The 17,774-nt window shown below is 36.5% G+C and overlaps 1 protein-coding gene across 1 annotated transcript in view; it reads right to left on the bottom strand.

The window, feature by feature from the left end:
- The window catches only part of LOC127619325 (phosphatidylinositol 4,5-bisphosphate 3-kinase catalytic subunit delta isoform-like), a 31,703-nt gene extending 15,352 nt beyond the window's left edge, over positions 1–16,351 (bottom strand). Inside the window, exons 1-8 of the mRNA XM_052092207.1 lie at positions 16,108–16,351; positions 15,043–15,217; positions 13,662–13,890; positions 11,494–11,720; positions 9,668–9,847; positions 7,762–7,917; positions 5,240–5,329; positions 2,383–2,601 (exon numbers count right to left, since the gene is read on the bottom strand). Coding sequence (XP_051948167.1) covers positions 2,383–2,601; positions 5,240–5,329; positions 7,762–7,917; positions 9,668–9,847; positions 11,494–11,720; positions 13,662–13,890; positions 15,043–15,183 — 1,242 coding nt within the window. The 5' untranslated portion in view covers positions 15,184–15,217; positions 16,108–16,351. The remainder of the gene's footprint in view (positions 1–2,382; positions 2,602–5,239; positions 5,330–7,761; positions 7,918–9,667; positions 9,848–11,493; positions 11,721–13,661; positions 13,891–15,042; positions 15,218–16,107) is intronic.
- Positions 16,352–17,774: the final 1,423 nt, after the last annotated feature.

Genomic DNA, 17,774 nt, shown 5'->3' with positions numbered 1-17,774 from the left:
TCCACCCTCATTCTGACCCTCAGTCAGAAACACGGTTTTGGTGCTGCTACTCCTTTAAGACAGTAAACACACACTGTTATGATTGGCTCTCTGCTCTTGACTGACCTTCTCTCTCTCCTTACCATCTCACTGCTCACTGCTAATGGGCAAGCCTAGGAACATGATTAAAGGTAAACTAGCGTTGATGTGTATTTGTGGAGAAGGTCAGATGCTTAATGTCTACCACAGTGTGACATCACAATGTGGAGAGAGTAAAGAATGAATCATTTTGGCAGCTTGGTTTCAACAAATGCTCTTTTTGCAGTGAGGAGGAAGATTTGAGTTCTGAAACTTACAGCATGTTTTTATATTACAATGACCTCTTATATGTCAAGAGATCAAGGAAAATGTGATTACTTAAGTCATGACCCTTTTAACCATATTGACATTACACTTTTTTACACAATAGTAATTTTAATTGGCATTTAGTTGGCATCATCATCTAAACCAGGGGTTGATGCAAAGGACCCCCAAATATGATGATCCTCTTGCGAGGGACTCCTTCCTTCATATAAAAGAAAGCTGTATTTTCAGGTAACGAAATTTGCATAGAGCATTTGAACCAGATTAAATAATTGGCTTAAAATATAAAACATTATCTCTAAAATAATTGCTGCATATTTTTCTGCATTCTAGAGTAATGGTACATGTATGAACATAAAAATGTAAAAAGAATTCAACTGAAATTCAAATGTAGTCTTCAGAAAATAGAATAGAATGAAATTGAAATAACATAAAATTAGGTAAAAGGTTTTTTTTTGTTTAGTTTTTTTTTGTCCTTGTTTTACATATTCTTTTACACACTTTTCTATAAAATGTTCTGCAGGCCCTGGGGGTACCAGTTTTTAAAAACCATGATCTAAACCACACAGTATATACCAATGTGGATGATTTTATATACATACTGGTAATGATTTCCACTATAGCCTTAATGCCATTTGTGTGATGCTGTTATTTTTTTTGCAACCATTTTTGTAATTATTCAAATAATTTAGAAAGTTTTTATTAAAAATCTTTTTTTTTTTTTTTTTTTAAAAGTAGTCCATATAAACATGAAGTTGTTAAACCAATTGAATGTTGTGAAATATATTCAAGATAAGACACAGATTCAGACAAACCTGTGTTGCCAAAATAAAAATAACCTTTGCAGTAAATAATTGACCAGAGTTAACTTGAAAAATGTTTAAAAACGATTTACAAATTTCACTTTATGAATGTCAGATCTAATGTCATCTCAATTGTTATTCTGTATAAATCAAAGTTTAATCTTAATCATAGATCTGATTCTAGAGAATATAGACAAATGATTTCTAAATTTAAACTGTAAATTCAAAGTCTAAATGTAAATATTTTGTCTAAATCTAGAGCTAAACATTTTTTTAACCTGTTGATGCACAAACTTGAACTTGTGTTACAGGTAGTATAGACAAACGCTATAAGATTCACAAGCCAAATGGACACACACACAAGCCATTTCAATATAAAGATTGTCAAATATGGGCTTCCGCCTGTATAACATGAGGACAACAGAAGGGGGTGGAGAGACACATTCTTTTTTTCTCTTTTGTTCACTGAAAGAGAAGTTACACTGAAAGCAGAAGTATATGCGTTGGCGTTTTTTGCCAAAAACAGCCCACCATAGCCACATACAAACATGCACGCACACACACACACACACACACACACACACACACACAGACACCTGGGAATTACAACACTGCAGCTTCAGTTGACACTGTCTGCACATCACATGACAGTGAGCTAAAAAGAGGCGTGTTCGGGTAGTTCTGATTTGACTTCAACTAGCTGCTCTGTCCTAACGTTTAACTTAGGTTACTCGCATTAAGGAGGCAATGGACCACAACATCCTGTTATGAGGGTTTAAATAATAATGCATCATGTATAAGATCCTAACAATGATGTGTACTTTTCTGAGAAGTGTAAGGTTTAATCACTACATAAATGCTATCTAAACAACTCTAAAATATATTGGGAAACAGCTTTAATACAATTTTACCTGTCTATGAAATTAAGCACAAAAGGAGATGCTTAGGTAGAGCTTTAGTCTCTGTCACCATTCACCATCATTGTATGGAAAAAATATGCATTGAAGGTGAGTAAACGATGACATCATTTTCATTTTTGGGTGAACCATCCCTTTAATTACACATACTAATTTACACTTAAACATAATTTATTACCTTGATGCAACATTTGAAAGAATATATTTTGCATTCCTGCATGTCAAACACTGAAGTACAGCATCTGAGTCAGGTGTTTCATCTCTTGTCAGTCAGTCTGTTGGATGCTAAGTGTTTTCTGTTAAGATGAACTTAAACATACCGCTCTTTTGTTTTTCTTCTTGGTAGGGCGCTTCTTGGTTTTCTCGATGACACCATAGAGGGCGAAGCAGAGGCGGCTCATACGAGGCAGGTCACTCACGCAGATGTCGAACGTTAGTTTCTGGTCCCATACTGGTTCAGAGCAAACACTGACCTCATTACTGGTCACCACCTTGCAAAGGAGTTCACTGCCATGGAAAAGGCCAGCCTGAACCACCAGCTGAGTGATAACAATAATGATTTCAGTGTATGGAAAATACATAAATGGTTAAGGAACCCTGCTTAAAAACAATAGCCCTAGCTAGATTTTTGGACTTAGTTTGCAGGATTAGGATGGTCTTAGCTGGTCTAAAGTGGGTCTAGCTGGTCTCCCAGCTCACAACTTGTCCAGAAACCCTCTAAAACCAGCCAACAGATCAGACCAGGCTGGAATACCAACTAAGGCCAGCAAAAACAAGCTTAGGATGGTTTAAGATGGTTTCAGCAGGGAATAAGTGATGCATATTACATTCAGGAAATAAAAACAGAGTAAGTTTCAGTTTTCTGAAAGAGAAACAATGTATGAATGAATGTAGTGAAAAAAATTAGGAAGTGAATGAGTGTCTGGCAGAAAAAGGCATGTAGGGGAGACTAGGGCTAGTTGTTACATGGGGAATTTGTCGCAAGAGCTAGTAACCATATCTCAGAAACTATGGTGCTTTGATTCAATAGTCTGAATACATAAATTCTACCCTCCAAAACACAATCCAGATATCATAATGTGTAAAAGTTATTTGGGAAACAATAGAACATAAAAAAAAAAACACACTGGCCTACATTCAGACAAGGGTCAGGGCAGGTTGTTACATTTAAATCACATTAAACATGCGGTCACTGTTTAATAGCAGGCTCCCAATGTGGCAACTTTGAAAAATTCAGTTTGTAAAAACAAACAAACAGAAAACTGACTGACTAAAAGAAATCCACTTACAGTGTGTGAAATTTGCCACTTTCAGTGTGAGCGCATAACTGTCAGTGCAAGTTGGAATGAGTTGCAATTATTTTCTGTAGTATTTGACAGCATGCCAAAGATCATCTATTCATCTATTCTTTTACGAGTAAAGGCAGTGAACATTGCAAATAAAAAATGTCAAATGTTTTCAAATAAAAATTGTTTTGATTGTTTTCCAACAAAAACATTGAAACATCCTTAAACAAGAAAAACTTTGAGAAGCTAAATTGCCTAGGATATTAAGACTTGTTTTAAGACAAAAAAAGATATTTCATATCATAATGTTGATATTATTTAGATTCGAAATAATATAGTTTCGAGTCTATATAGTTGAAATAATTTAGATTCGTCCGTCCTTTTCTTTAGTAAAGCACTTACAATGGAAGTCAGTGGGGCCAATTCATAAACGTTAAATTACTCACTATTTCAAAAGTATAGCCATAAGACATAAACAATGTGTTAACATGATTTTAGTGTTATAAAAGCACTTACTAACCTTTTCTTAAAACCAATTTTACTATTTTGCTACTAACTCTAAAATGACTGTAAAAATTACGATTAAAATGACATTACAGCTCAAATAATACATGAGTATTAATAGAAGAATTAATAGAAGTGCTTTTACAAAATTGTAAGCTTCACCTTTCTGCTTTAAAATGTTTTTTCCTCTTTTTCCCCAATTCCCAATGTGCATTTAAGTCCTCGTGGTCGTGTAGTGATTTGCCTCAATCCTGGTGGTGGAGGACGAATCCCAGCTGCCTCCACGTCTGAGACTGGCAACCCGTGCATCTTATCACATGGCTTGTTGTGTGCGTTGCCACGGAGACATAGCTTGTGTGGAGGCTTCACGCCATCCAACGCGACATCCACACTCAACTCACCACGCGTCCCACCGAGAACGAACCACATTATAGCGACCACAAGGAGGTTAGCCCACGTGACTCTACCCTCCCTCGCAACCGGGCCAATTTGGATACTTAGCAGACCTGGCTGGAGTCACTCAGCACACTCTGGGATTCGAACTAGCGAACTCCAGGGGTGGTAGCCAGTGTCTTTACCACTGAGCTACCCAGGACCCCACATTTCTGCTTTTAAACTCTTCAAAAAAATTGGCCCCATTCATTTTCATTGTAAGTGCCTCACAGTGCCTTTTATTTTTAAAGAAAAGGAGGGACAAGTCGAAAATTATTTGTTGTGGTAGTCAACATTACGCCACAAATGCTGTTGTTTGAGCTTAACTTATATTGAACACGGAATATTATAGGAAAATGCAATGAACAAAAACTCAAATCTGATTCTTCATGCTGAAACTGCTAGTTCTAGAGATTGAAAGCCAGAAACCATTTGTTTTGAGAACAAATGACAAATTCCAAGGGAAGGTTTTTGCATGATAAAATGCATTTTCATGCAAACATACCAATCTAACATTGTCTACCACTGCAATAATTGTTCCTCAGACTAGATTAAGGAACAAATGAAACATCGAACTTGTCTATGTCAGTTTCCCATGACTTTTAAATAGAAACAACCATCCAATGTCTGTTCACTTCTATGGCAAGCAAAAAAAGGAGATGCAAGTAGTGTACACATGCAACAGTGCTGGCCTTTTCAAAGAATCCAGGCCCAAGAGAAAGAGCCGTAAAGCCAGATAGTCACTCCCCACTTCCTGTTTTGATGTTTCACTTAACCGCTTCTGATGAATTATGGGAAACGTGCGGTCAGGGTCACATGACCACAGTGTTCATGATTTCACCCCTCACTGCCTGCCACAGTTGAGATGCTAAACAACAGAACTCGCATCTCACTAGCAATTTACAAATGCAAACAACTACAAATATACAAACAAGTAAACAAGAAGTGTACTTACCTTCATGCCCTCGTCCGCATTCACTCGACTGCCCTGTAAAAGGTGTATGTAGAACGGCTCCTGAATACACCACAGCGACATTGTGTTTTGCTGTTGAGAAAATATTTTAAGATTTTCATCTTAACATATGAAACTTAAACATTTTCCTAATTGTTTGTTTATGTCTATGCATGCTCTACAGTAACAGAGAAACAAACACCAAATTAAAAAAGGGGGAACTAGCAATGTGTGAATCTAATATTTCAAAGGTAAACCAAGCAGTGAATTTGGCACAGTACCATTTTTTCATTGTAAAGTGTAGCTGGTACACCAAACAATCACAGCACAAATGTAAATACGTAGAAACATCTAAAGTGAATCGATTTTTACATTTAAATGCTTGGGTAAAGTGGGTGGGGTTGCCATGGTGTTGCTATCCATTTACTAAGACAGCGGATAGTGCCTGTCCACTTTTTCAACCGTCTTGGTTCTGGAAATATTTTTTCCATTCAGTTTCCATAGAGATTTCATAAAATCTTTTATAAACTAGTTCTAAGACATGAACCAAACAAAACAGCTCCGAGGTGAATCACAACATTATTAACTAGAAGCAAGAAACTATTTGAAAATCAGGCGAAAAAAGACATAACTTAAGGTACAAGACTGCATACTTTATGTATTTATTAAGGGAATGCACTACAATCCCATGAAGCATCTCAAATGATGAAATCGAACTAAAAATGATAGATAAATATCAAATGTTATTATAAGAATAGAAAAAATTAATTTTGAAAGGTCCACTCAGTAACTTTTGTCTGTGTTATCTTGGCCTTACACTGACACCTATCGGCTTGGATGCAGCTTTATTTAAAATCAATAGTTTTCAATTTCAGATGCTATTGTAGAAATTAAGAATTCACAGTCAGCCATGATTACTTTAATCAATGAGTGAAAGTGTCAAATAACAGTATGGTTACTGAGATTAAGCGAGTAGTATTTGGCTGGTCATGTGATTCTAACATTGCAGTCCCCGTCTGCGGTAGAATAAAACAGCTTTTATAAGGTTACTGATATGACTTGAGTCTTAAATTTAATGTGAGTGGTCATGATTTCCTACATATATTGCAAAATTATAATTCATGTCTTTAGGAGTTCAACTTTTTAATGAGGAAAAACTGAGTGCACCTTTACTGCAAAAAATTCAGATGTATACAAATATATAAGTAGTTTAAGTGTGTGTAGAAAGACTGACTCGATTAAATCATGGACATGAAGGGTCACAGCATCGCTTGTTTGGCATGCTCTGGATTCTCTGATTGGTGGATATTTTCCTACTTGATCATGGAACATTGGGCAGTGTTATTCTTCAACATAAATTCTGCTATTAAACACAATGTTCAAAAAATAAAGCTGAAATAACACAGACTGATGGCTTTAACAGAAGCATATCCCATTGATTAACAACCTCGGAGCTCATGGTAGGTCTGTCTTTAAAGGTTTATAAGTCATTGTTAAAAATTTATTTGTCTATGGAGAAAATGAATGGGATTTTTATTCCCGGAAATGTAAGCACAGCATTGTTCTAGCGCAAAGACTAGCAGCTGTACATCATCGCACCATTAGCTAGATAACTCCTAGCCAATCACATGAAAACCATTGCTTTAGAAGTCTGCTCACAATCTATCACATTGCTGTTTCAGTGTGCTAAAACGGCAACCTCCACCACCCCACTGCCACCAGTTGAGTCCCGTCCTGCACGGGGGTAGGCTCCTCGCCCTTGCCTCCTATCTCCGGCAGGATCTGATGGTTTCGAATACAACTTCTTTGGACCCCCAGATTGGGCTTACACCAAAGAGAGACATTAAATTCCTGTTTTTATATTCATCAAATAAATAGAATCTAAAAATTTACTCAAATCTGTGAATCTTCCTGATAGAACTAGACTGCTGCACTGGATTTGCCCAGGTTTCTCTGATATGGATCTAGATATGCCTCAGGTCCCTTCTTCAATAGAAGTCTAAGGAATTTTTATGCCAGTTTAATCTTCCGCTAAGCAAACATTATACCGTAGTCTGATCGCTTATAAAAGTAAAAGCACACCTCTCCTCAACATGCCACATGATATTCAAAGCACAAATGATACGGTATGAGTTACGCACACTAAAGTTTAAAACTTTTATTCATATCCCTAACTATGAATATGAGCAATAGTAATAGTGAAGCTTCCATTTGCAAGAACCACTAATTATTCTATATGAACAGTTATTCCTGTTGAACGGCCACATTACAAATGTTAACAAAATAAAATAAAAACATTTCTTGTAGCAATTCATTTTTTTAAATTGAGCCAGCAGAGACAAGCTTTTATGCTCCATTTTATAAATTCAAAACATTTCTATGAAGGGGTCACAGAGGGCCAAAAAGTCATCATTGTGGGTAAGCTGTATAGCAAAGAGAGTACACGGAGGTCAAAGACTACAACACAAGTTACAAGAGTAAGTGTTAATGACAGCTCATGTTCTGGTGTAAAATTGCCTTCTCACCCTTTTCAGAGGCAGTGGGGGCGGTTTGGACGGAACGCGACTCCTGGACACCTGGTTACTGAGGCCACCCTGTTCCTCCTGGTACTTGATGATGGCTAAATGATGTACCATAGTCAGGTGTGCGGTATGGCCACCGTACAAACATGAAAAAATATACTGTGAGATTTGAAAAAAAGAGAATACAAATAGAGAAAAATTAGGTTGTGCACATGTGGTTAAGACACAGTCTTGCTCACAAGAGATAGGCAGGTTTGAATCCAGCCCACATCGTGCCCCGATCCCATTCTGCTCTCTTCTCCCCATAATTTCCTTTCATCTTTCCAATTTTGCTATTAATAAAATGACAAAAAGCTATAAAAAAATCTTAAAGCCGAAGTGTGTAAATTCTGCACCACTCACGTCACCATATGGAATTGCAAAAATAATGACTAAATACAATATAAATAGAAATAAAATTATGATTTCTCTCTGCCGTGGAACACAAAAGGAGATGTTAGGCAGTATGTCTCTTTCACCATTCACTTTCATTACATCTTTTTTCCACAGAATAAAAGTGAATGGAGCTTGGCATTCTGCCTAAAACAATCTTTTGTGTTCCATAGAATATAGAAAGTCATACATGTTTGGAACAACATGAGGTTGAGAAGAATAGAAATATAACAAAATAAAAAATTCTCACACACTTCAGCTTTTAAATAAAAAGCTCTAAAAAGTTAGAGCACAGACTGAATTAATTTTTTGTTTCTAAAGTTATGATCGTTTGTAATAATTTCTTAGACACAAAGAGATAGACAGCGAAGAAAGAAAATGGTAGCAGTGATACAGATGGTTTTATCAGTTCCTGTTTTCCCAAATATAGGACCAGATCCAGTACTCATGTAGTAATCATCGTCAGAGCCTGTTCATTTAGGTAGCTTAATGCAGTTGAAATCATATTATCCTGAATGTAGTTGATGTTTTGAAGGCTGATATAAGTATGACTCATCTCTGCAGGTACTGGGAGTTTCTAAATCAACAACTGCTTGAGAGCCGTAAAGTCTTTTAAATGTACAATGAATTCAATTCAAGGTCGCTGAAGGGTTTTAAAATCTTTAACTTGCAGCAAAATGGAATAAAAATTTAACTAACAAACTTTGGGACAGAGTTTTTAAGGAATAGTTCACCCAAAAATGAGAATTCTCTCATAATTTACTGACCCTCATGCCATCCCATATTTGTATGACTTTCTTTCTTCTGCAGAACACAAACAAAGATTTTAAGAAGAATATCTCCGCTCTGTAGGTCCATATAATGCAAGTGAATGGTGACCAAAATTTTGCAGCGCCACAGAGCATATAAAGTTAGCTTAAAAAGTTGCAGAACGCTAGATAGCGCTAGAATTGTAATTGATCTGAAAATCATGATCACCAAGGAGATTGCAGATGTCACAATTTATAATGAAAAAAAGGAGTTTGTTCTTATCCAAAACTGATTGGATTGCTTCAGAAGACATGGATTAAACCACTGGAGTCTTATGGTTACCTATATGTGGCCTTTATGTGCTTTTTGGAGCATCAAACTTTTGGTCATGATTCAATTGCTTAGTATTTACATTTACATTTATTGTTTTAGCAGACACTTGTATCCAAAGCGACTTAACAAATGAGTCCATTGCATGGACATAAAATATTAATTTGTGTTCTCCAGAAGAATGAAAGTCACACACATCTGGAATGGCATGTGGTTAATCAAATAATAAGATAATTCAAATTTTTCTGTGAATTATTCCTTTAAAAAAACAGCATGGGTCAATGAGAGATGGGTTGTGTCTACACAAATGGAATTTGCAGAATCTAAAAGGGGTGCTTTGAAAAGACTTTGAAACAACTGTGAAGTTGAGATGTTTTCTTCATTTTCATTGACTTACTTTGAACTGGCATAGTGGATATTTTCCATAAATGAACTCCAATCTCCCATTAACTTGCAGGGTGTAATCCTCTGGCTTGTCCTGCTTCACCAATCGGAACACAGTGGATTTCTTTCTCAGGGCGTTCCGTTTGAGAACCACTGGCAAGTCCTGAAGATCTTGCTGTAGAACGAAGGTCTCCTACAAAGAACAGGTATGTTGAACTCATTTTGATGATGTACAGTAGTTAAATGAATATACTTTAGATATATCTAGTTTAGTATTTGGGTTCCACAGACCCCCTGTGGAAAATTCTAATTGAAAAACTTGATATCCAGCAGTCTTTGTTCCAGAAGCGTTTGAATTTTTTCCTTTTCTTCATATGCATTTTAAATAATTCTTCAGTTAAGACTTTTTTCAAGATTTTTCTATTCAAAGCAAAAAGTGTTCAATCAGAAGGGGTGCAACACTCAATCTTGCGAATGATGAAATCAAACCAGCTCTCATGACACCATGAATATAATATAGAAATATGAATGCGCAATTACAAAGTTCACTGGAAGGAGTTGATAAAGGAGTGCTGCATGGGAGTGGTTGGTCACGGTTGCCGTGATTCCCATAACAATGGTAATGGTCAGTTTGAAATTATGAAAGGGGTCATTGGTTCAAAAAAGTTGAATAAACCCTGCTCTAGTTCTACTAAAATGAAGAAGTCGAGTTTACTCACAATAGTAAGACGAATTACTCATAAAATTATTGTTTTTCCCTTGTAACTTCAATGGTGAAACACTTTGGCCTTTTGATCCATGTCATGCATTTTGAAAACAAGCGTAGGGTGGAGGGTTTTTTTCAGACGTTTCAGACTTTCTGTCTCAAAACATGGTTTAAGCTCATATGAGTGGGTGGGGGATTGACAAGCAACACAACACAGAAATACTACGAAAGGCCTCTTGAAAATTGGGTCAGTGAGACCCAAGTGTGCCTGCAGATGCTGCTTAGTGACATCATCACTGTGTCAAATATCTCCTGACTGTTACGATTTGTGTTTTCAAAGGCAGAAAATATGTCAGTCTAAAATTAGACTTTTGCATGAGTGCAGTGCAGGTTAAACTGTCAAATGCAATATAACTAGATAAAATGCTCATTTAACATGGTCAGCACGAAGAGAATGTAGATATTGAATTATAGTGAAGTAATGAATTCTCAGAAGGTGAAATTGTACTGTAAGAGCTATGGAATTACAGTGCTTGCAAGGCAACACTGTATTGATATTCCTAAAACATTCTAGTTAGGGATTTATCTAAACCCCTATATCCAAAGTATGAAAATTTTATTATGCAATTAATTCAGCCTAAACTACTTAACATACAGACTCCATTCAAACTTTGCAGATTAAATTAGATAAATGTTGACAAATGGATTTGTAAACACTACTGCGAAATGTAAAAGTGTAGTTTCACATAATTCCATTGACTTAAACCAACAGAGTGTTTACCATTCAAAATGTAACTGACAGCAGTGACGTCATCGTAATATTGCATACCGAATTATGATTATTTGTATTCTGAATTGCGATTGGTCTCCTTTATTGCAATTTCTTAACCATCTATAGCCGCATTTACACTGGAAAGACGGTGTGGTATGTGTGGTAATTCTTGCTCTATGAGTGTCATAACAATTGCTAAACAGCTCTGATGCAACATTTCATTTACACAGAACCAAAGCCCAAAACCTAAGCTTTATCTAAAACTTTTAACACAATTTTGTTGCTGCCTTGCAAGCACTGATTTTTCCTCCATGAAATGCAAATTGAGTTTATTATAAATAAAATATAAAATATTAATCACCTCACTGCCCTCAAACTTCACATTGACAAAGATCTTCTTCATACTGCGTGATTTCCCAGAGTTTGCCACTATAGGGCATGGCTCCAAGTCACAAGGGAAGTTATACTCCATCCATTGATACCATGGCAACACTTGACGCTCCTGAGCACGCTCTTCACAAAATGTTCGCATTTTGGTTCGGAATTCGTTCACTTCGTGGTTCTTGTGAGAGTCAAATTCATGATGGCCTGTAGAGACAAGGTTTTCAGGCATTTAGAACAAAGTGAGGATAATAAAATTGTGGTGTAAACTAGTGGTCAACCAATAGGTCTTTTTTATGAAGATACTATCAAGAAAGCTGGTTAGCATATGACTGATATTGAATTTACTGAATATACATATACACAGTACTGTGCAAAAGTCATAAACACATTAGATGTTTCACAAAAACATTTGTCTTAAGATGGTTATTTATATCTTTAGCTTTAGTGTGTCAATAGGAAATATACATTTTAGACTCCCAAACATTGCTTTTGCAAACAGAATAGAGGTTCTCAATATTGTTCCTTGAGCCCCCCCCCAACACTACACATTTTGGATATCTCACACCTGATTCAAATCATCAGCTTGTTAGTGGAGACCACAAGACCCTGGTTGTTTCTCAATTCTAAGAACAAAGAATGTAGACCAGTCTTGCCAAGCTACCTTGGAAGAACGAACTCGGAAGGACAGGAGGATGTAGAATGCATCTATTGTGAGTTTTGAGATGTGCTGTGATCTTCCTGTTGCACAATTAACTGTCACAGCACATTTGAACATAGAACTACTGGCATTATCCCACCAGTGAGGTTTTGCATGAGCAGTGACATGCTAAACGAATAAATCTATAAATACTTATTTTCTCCATGTTTTTTACTGTATTAAAATTATGCCCATATAAATAAAATGTTAACGGAGTATAATGACTCTCACGAGCCATCAGACATCCTCGAGCTTACAGCGGGAAACTCTTGAGGAAAAAACTAATCAAAACCATAAATGTCTTTCGTCTGCCACCGTAGTACCGAGTTCTTGCTCACAAAGGCCCCATCCGATGCATCCTTGATTTCATAGCACACATCCGGGTAATGTCCTGCGTTCTCGGTACTTGCGTTCTTGAGGATTGGAATCGAACTTCGGCATGTGGATAATGACGTAGAATGAGTCCACGAGACCATAAGAACACAAAAGAACGCACATTGAGAAACAGCCTTTAATTGGTTGTGTCAGAAAAGGGAGGTATACAAAATGTGCAGTGTTCCAGGAACAGGGTTGAGAACCACTGGAATAGAAGAACAGGGAGCCACTCAACAAATGGCATGGCCCACATAGAGCCCTCAACTTAACATGGAGTCAGTCTGGGATTACATGAAGAGACAGAAATAATTGAGACAGCCTAAATAGTTAGAAGAACTGTGGAAAATTATCCAAGAAGCTTGGAACATCCTATCTGCCAACAACCAAGACAAACTGTGTCCAGGTGTACCTAGGAGAATTGGCACTCTTTTGAAGGCAAAAGTGGTCAATAGAAGTATTGATTTAGCTTTTATGTTTACTGGAATTTGTATGAAATTAATTGATAAATGGAAACTATATTTATGTAATGGCCTGTCCAATATCTTGCGTTTATGCTAAATTTTTAATTACAAAATACAACAAATACAAAAAACTCTCTAAAAAAAAGCTATCATACATTCACTAAAAAGAGGGGACTCATCCTGAAAATGGCATTTACCTTTATTTTAAATGGATAAATCACCAAAAACTAAATAATTCTGTCATTCACTCACCCTCATGTTGTCCTCAGTCATCATTCACTTTCATTGCATCTTTTTTCCACATAATGAAAGCAAATTGTGACTGAGACTACCATTCTGCCTAACATTTCCTTTTGTGTTTCACAAGAAAGTAATAAGGGTTTGGAACAACATGGTGAATAAATGATGAAAGAATTTAAATATTTGTGTGAACTATCCCTTTAACCTCATGCCTGCACCACTTGTTTCAATAAACACAAATTCTTCTTATATGTTGAACAGCTGCCAAAACTACATCATTCTGCTGCAGTGGTAAGTGCACTCCCATTGTGAGCTGGCAGTATAGCTTCTGAGATAAGCTGTAGACATATAGACCTGCAGTATGAAACAGACCTTTCCCTACGAGCAGACTGATCTGGGTGTTGATAAGCTTCTCGACTCTGTCTCCTTCTCGAGCCACAAGCCTGAGAATTGGCATGAAGGGCCGAACGTCACACAGGCGACGCTGCTCATCTTCCAGCTCCTCCCGTTCGGCAGTCATATTAATGCAGGTGAAGACGTAGGCATCCGGGTCACTCAGGGCACTGAAGAGAGGCTCGCTTTTGGCATTCTTCCACACCAACTAAAACACATGCCATGAAGAAGGGTTAAAATGTGTTGCAATGGTATTAACAGCCGTTTCATTTATATTATTTAAACTATTTCTCTATCTTTGTTGTAGGACATCTACAAGTATTCAATTTAGCCATTGTCGTCCGTAATATATTGTATTATTGTGTGCGAATATATCTATTTAAAGATTGGGCAATTTACATGAAATGCTTGGGGAAATCTATAATGATTTTAAACCAGGTTCCATGATGTTATATTAATTGAGAAAACACATTAAATATTTGTACTTTTAACAATTTACTTGTCACATAGCAGGATCATTTAAAGGGTTAGTTCATCCCAAAATGAAAATTCTCTCATCTTTTACTCGCCCTCATGCCATCCCAGATGTTTATGACTTCCTTCCTCTGCAGAAAATGTTTAGAGGAATATCACAGATCTGTTGGTCCTTACAATGCAAGTGAATGGTGGCCAGACATTTGAAGCTCCAAAATTTACATAAAGGCAGCATAAAAGTAATTCATACTTCTCCAACGGTTAAATCCATGTCTTCACAATCAATATGATAGATGTGAGAAACCAATTGATATTTAAGTCCTTTTGTACTATAAATCTCTCTTTTCACTTTTAGAAAGTGCAGATTTACAGTAAAATAAAGGACTTAAATATTGGTTTGTTATTCACCCACACATATCATATTTCTTCTGAAGACATGGATTTAACCTTTGGAGAAGTATGGATTACTTTTATGCTGCTTTATGTGATTTTTGGAGCTTCAAATGTCTGGCCACCATTCACTTGCATTGTAAGGACCAACAGAGCTGAGATATTCCTCTAAAAATCTTCTAAAATCTAGGATGGCTTGAGGGTGACTAAATGAGAAACTTTTCATTTTTGGAAAAACTCTCACTTTAAATGAATTAGTAAAAGCAAAAATAAATTGATAAAAAGTGGAAAAACTTCAAAGAAATTGTGCAGTCACAGCACCTAAAATATACAATTTCCCTAATATATTCATATAAATTTAGTCTAAAATTTCTATGTCCATGTTATTTCTCAACTACCCGAGTTCAATTAAAAAACAGTGGTCTATTACTACCATATTTAGCTTTTTCGGCACACCATAATTAATATTTACAGACAATCAGGGGGGCCTCTTCACCTTCTTGATGGTACTAATGGTGTCACTGCATGCGATGGGAAAGCTAAGGTAGATCCCCGTGGGGAGGAGAAACTCCATGTTGACCTGTTGCCGACCCTCCCTCTCCCACACATCCTGCATGCCGTAGACCCCCGGCGGCATGGTGCAGGACACTCATCTACAGCCGATCCCACTGCTGTACACACACAGACACTTTAACACAAGTGATACAACACTGAATACACATTAAATGTTTACAAGCTCTACAACCCATTGAACCAATTACACAGAGACAGGGAGTGACCTCAAAGAGAGAATATAGCATACCCTACATAATAAGACATTATAAAGATTAAACACTTTGCTTGTGCAGAATAATATGTCTTTTATACTAGGTTGATCACTTTACCATGGTTTGTAAACCAGCTGCTTTATTCAAAGACAGCATTTCATACTAGATTATACACTAAATTAAAAGTATTTGCTAAATCTCTTGTAAGGTAGAGAGCTCATTTAATTGCACACATTTGTTTATATGATCACTACATTACAACAGTAATAATTTATTTTACCAAAGACAAAACGACAACTTCACATGCATTTAATGAACAGTATTACATGCATGAGTTCATAGGTTAATTTCCCAAATGGGATAGCCTATAGTTTATTATATTATATCATTCAATTCATATATGCATGTGGCACATACTGCAGCTCTGTGATGAAGTGTCTAAGGTTACAAAGCCGGCTGGAGGGCCAATATCCGAGAAACGTGGCGCACATCATCTCTAATCACCATGAAAATTTCATAGCGCAGATGGTTATATTACTATATTTTGAACTATGAGTCTGTCGATTTTATATATATATATATATATATATATATATATATATATATATATATATATATATATATGCTTTAAAAAATGGCGTAGGAAGGAACAAAAATATATAATATTTATGATGCATTTTAAAATGGCAGGTGTTAACCGGTATGTTTGTGCGTAAGCCATTATGAATAAGCCATTGCACATGTATATTGCAGCAACGGGGAACGCGAGACAAAATGTGACAGTTTGAACTTGCCTTTCAAAGCCTCACCAGTTGTTCATTTCTCCATCATCTTCAGAATCAGCGATGCTCCATTCACTTTGACATTGAAACTTGAGATCTTCCTGACGCGTGTATTTCTGAGGACAGATCTAGAAACCAGTATTTGAACGATCTGATTATTTCAGAACGAAATGCCAGCTGAAGTGTTGATAATCCTTTAATGATTGGAGGTGGAGAAGCTATCTGCACTGCGTGTTGTGCGCCGTGCGTTCCTAACTCGTAGGGATCATCAACATAGTGTCTGTCTTTCTTCCTCTTTCTCTCGCACTCTCTTCCTTCCTTCCTTTCTCTCTCTCTCTCTCTCTCTCGCTCTCGCTCTCTCTCTCTCTCTCCTCTTGTTATGTAAAGCAATACCAATAATCAATAATCTCTGCCTTCAATAGAAATCTTTCGAACAAAGGAAAGTGTTTCCACTGTGGAAAACGTTTTGGAACAACGTTTTCTGCACTGTTGTTATATGTAAAATATACACAATTCTCGGCCTCAATTATTTTTTTTCTACATGACATTTGGATATTTTTAGCATTGTTTAGCATTGATGCATTTGTAATAAAGGTTTGCATTTTTAGAACGCTTGCAAACAATAGTAACGGTCCCTAGCTGTGCCTCAGCAACGACTGGCTTCCTCATTTTGGGGGTTTTCACGCGCGTATCACTCGTGCGTTAATTTGCGTTTAACCTTTTATGTGCCATACCTAGGTCAATATTTGTGTAAGGGTCCAGGTTGTATTCTCGATATTAAAGTCAATTATTGTTTTGGTATTCTATATTATTTTCTTTAAATGGTCTTGGCATTTATGTGCTCTTCAGTGCTGGGCATTTTAGCAGGAGTTCTCGCGCTGAAAAAAGCTAGAACGCAGGTGTCTCGAGACGTTCTTTTTTTAACTTCACAACATTACGAGAAACACTGAAAAAACAACAAGACGCGACGCAAAGATGTCCGTAATGCGCATGTTTAGATTTATTTATATATATATATATATATATATATATATATATATATATATATATATATATATATATATATATATATATATATAAAATATATTATTTTGTATTTATTAATTTTTTTGAAAAGAGCAAAAATGTGTTTGGTGTGAACAGCCCCTTATTCGACCCCAGTTACCACGTGATATGAGTAGCGTAAACGCTTTACTTTTACGCGACGAATTATGGAGCTAAATATTTCCTCATGTTTAAATAAAAACTAAACAGACGTGTCTTCCTCTGAGAGAGTGAAGGAAGATCTAATTCTGGATGCCACTGCAAGCGAATTACTATTATAGGTCCATGGGGAAGACACTTCCGTCACTCAGAAATGTGGATGGCAAAAGGTATTACTTTGTTGCTGAAACACAAACACCCACACTTACTTGCATTACATTAAACTGATAGATGGTGCCCTTTCAGCCTAATTTCTGGATCCCTCATCAAAACACTGCATTGAATGTAAGATGTATAACTGCACGGATTTAAAGGGATAGTTCACCCAAAAATTAAAATTCTCTCATCATATACTCACCTTAATGCCGTCCCATATGTGTGACTTTCTTCTGCAAAAAACAAATGATGATTGTTAGAAAAATATCTCAGCTCTGAATGTCCATACAATGAAAGTGAATGGTGTTTCTCACCCACAC

The sequence above is a fragment of the Xyrauchen texanus genome, chromosome 25, assembly GCF_025860055.1.
Source record: "Xyrauchen texanus isolate HMW12.3.18 chromosome 25, RBS_HiC_50CHRs, whole genome shotgun sequence".
Lineage (NCBI taxonomy): Eukaryota > Metazoa > Chordata > Actinopteri > Cypriniformes > Catostomidae > Xyrauchen > Xyrauchen texanus.
Note: the sequence above shows the minus strand (reverse complement) of the source record. Positions and strands in the feature narration are given on the sequence as shown.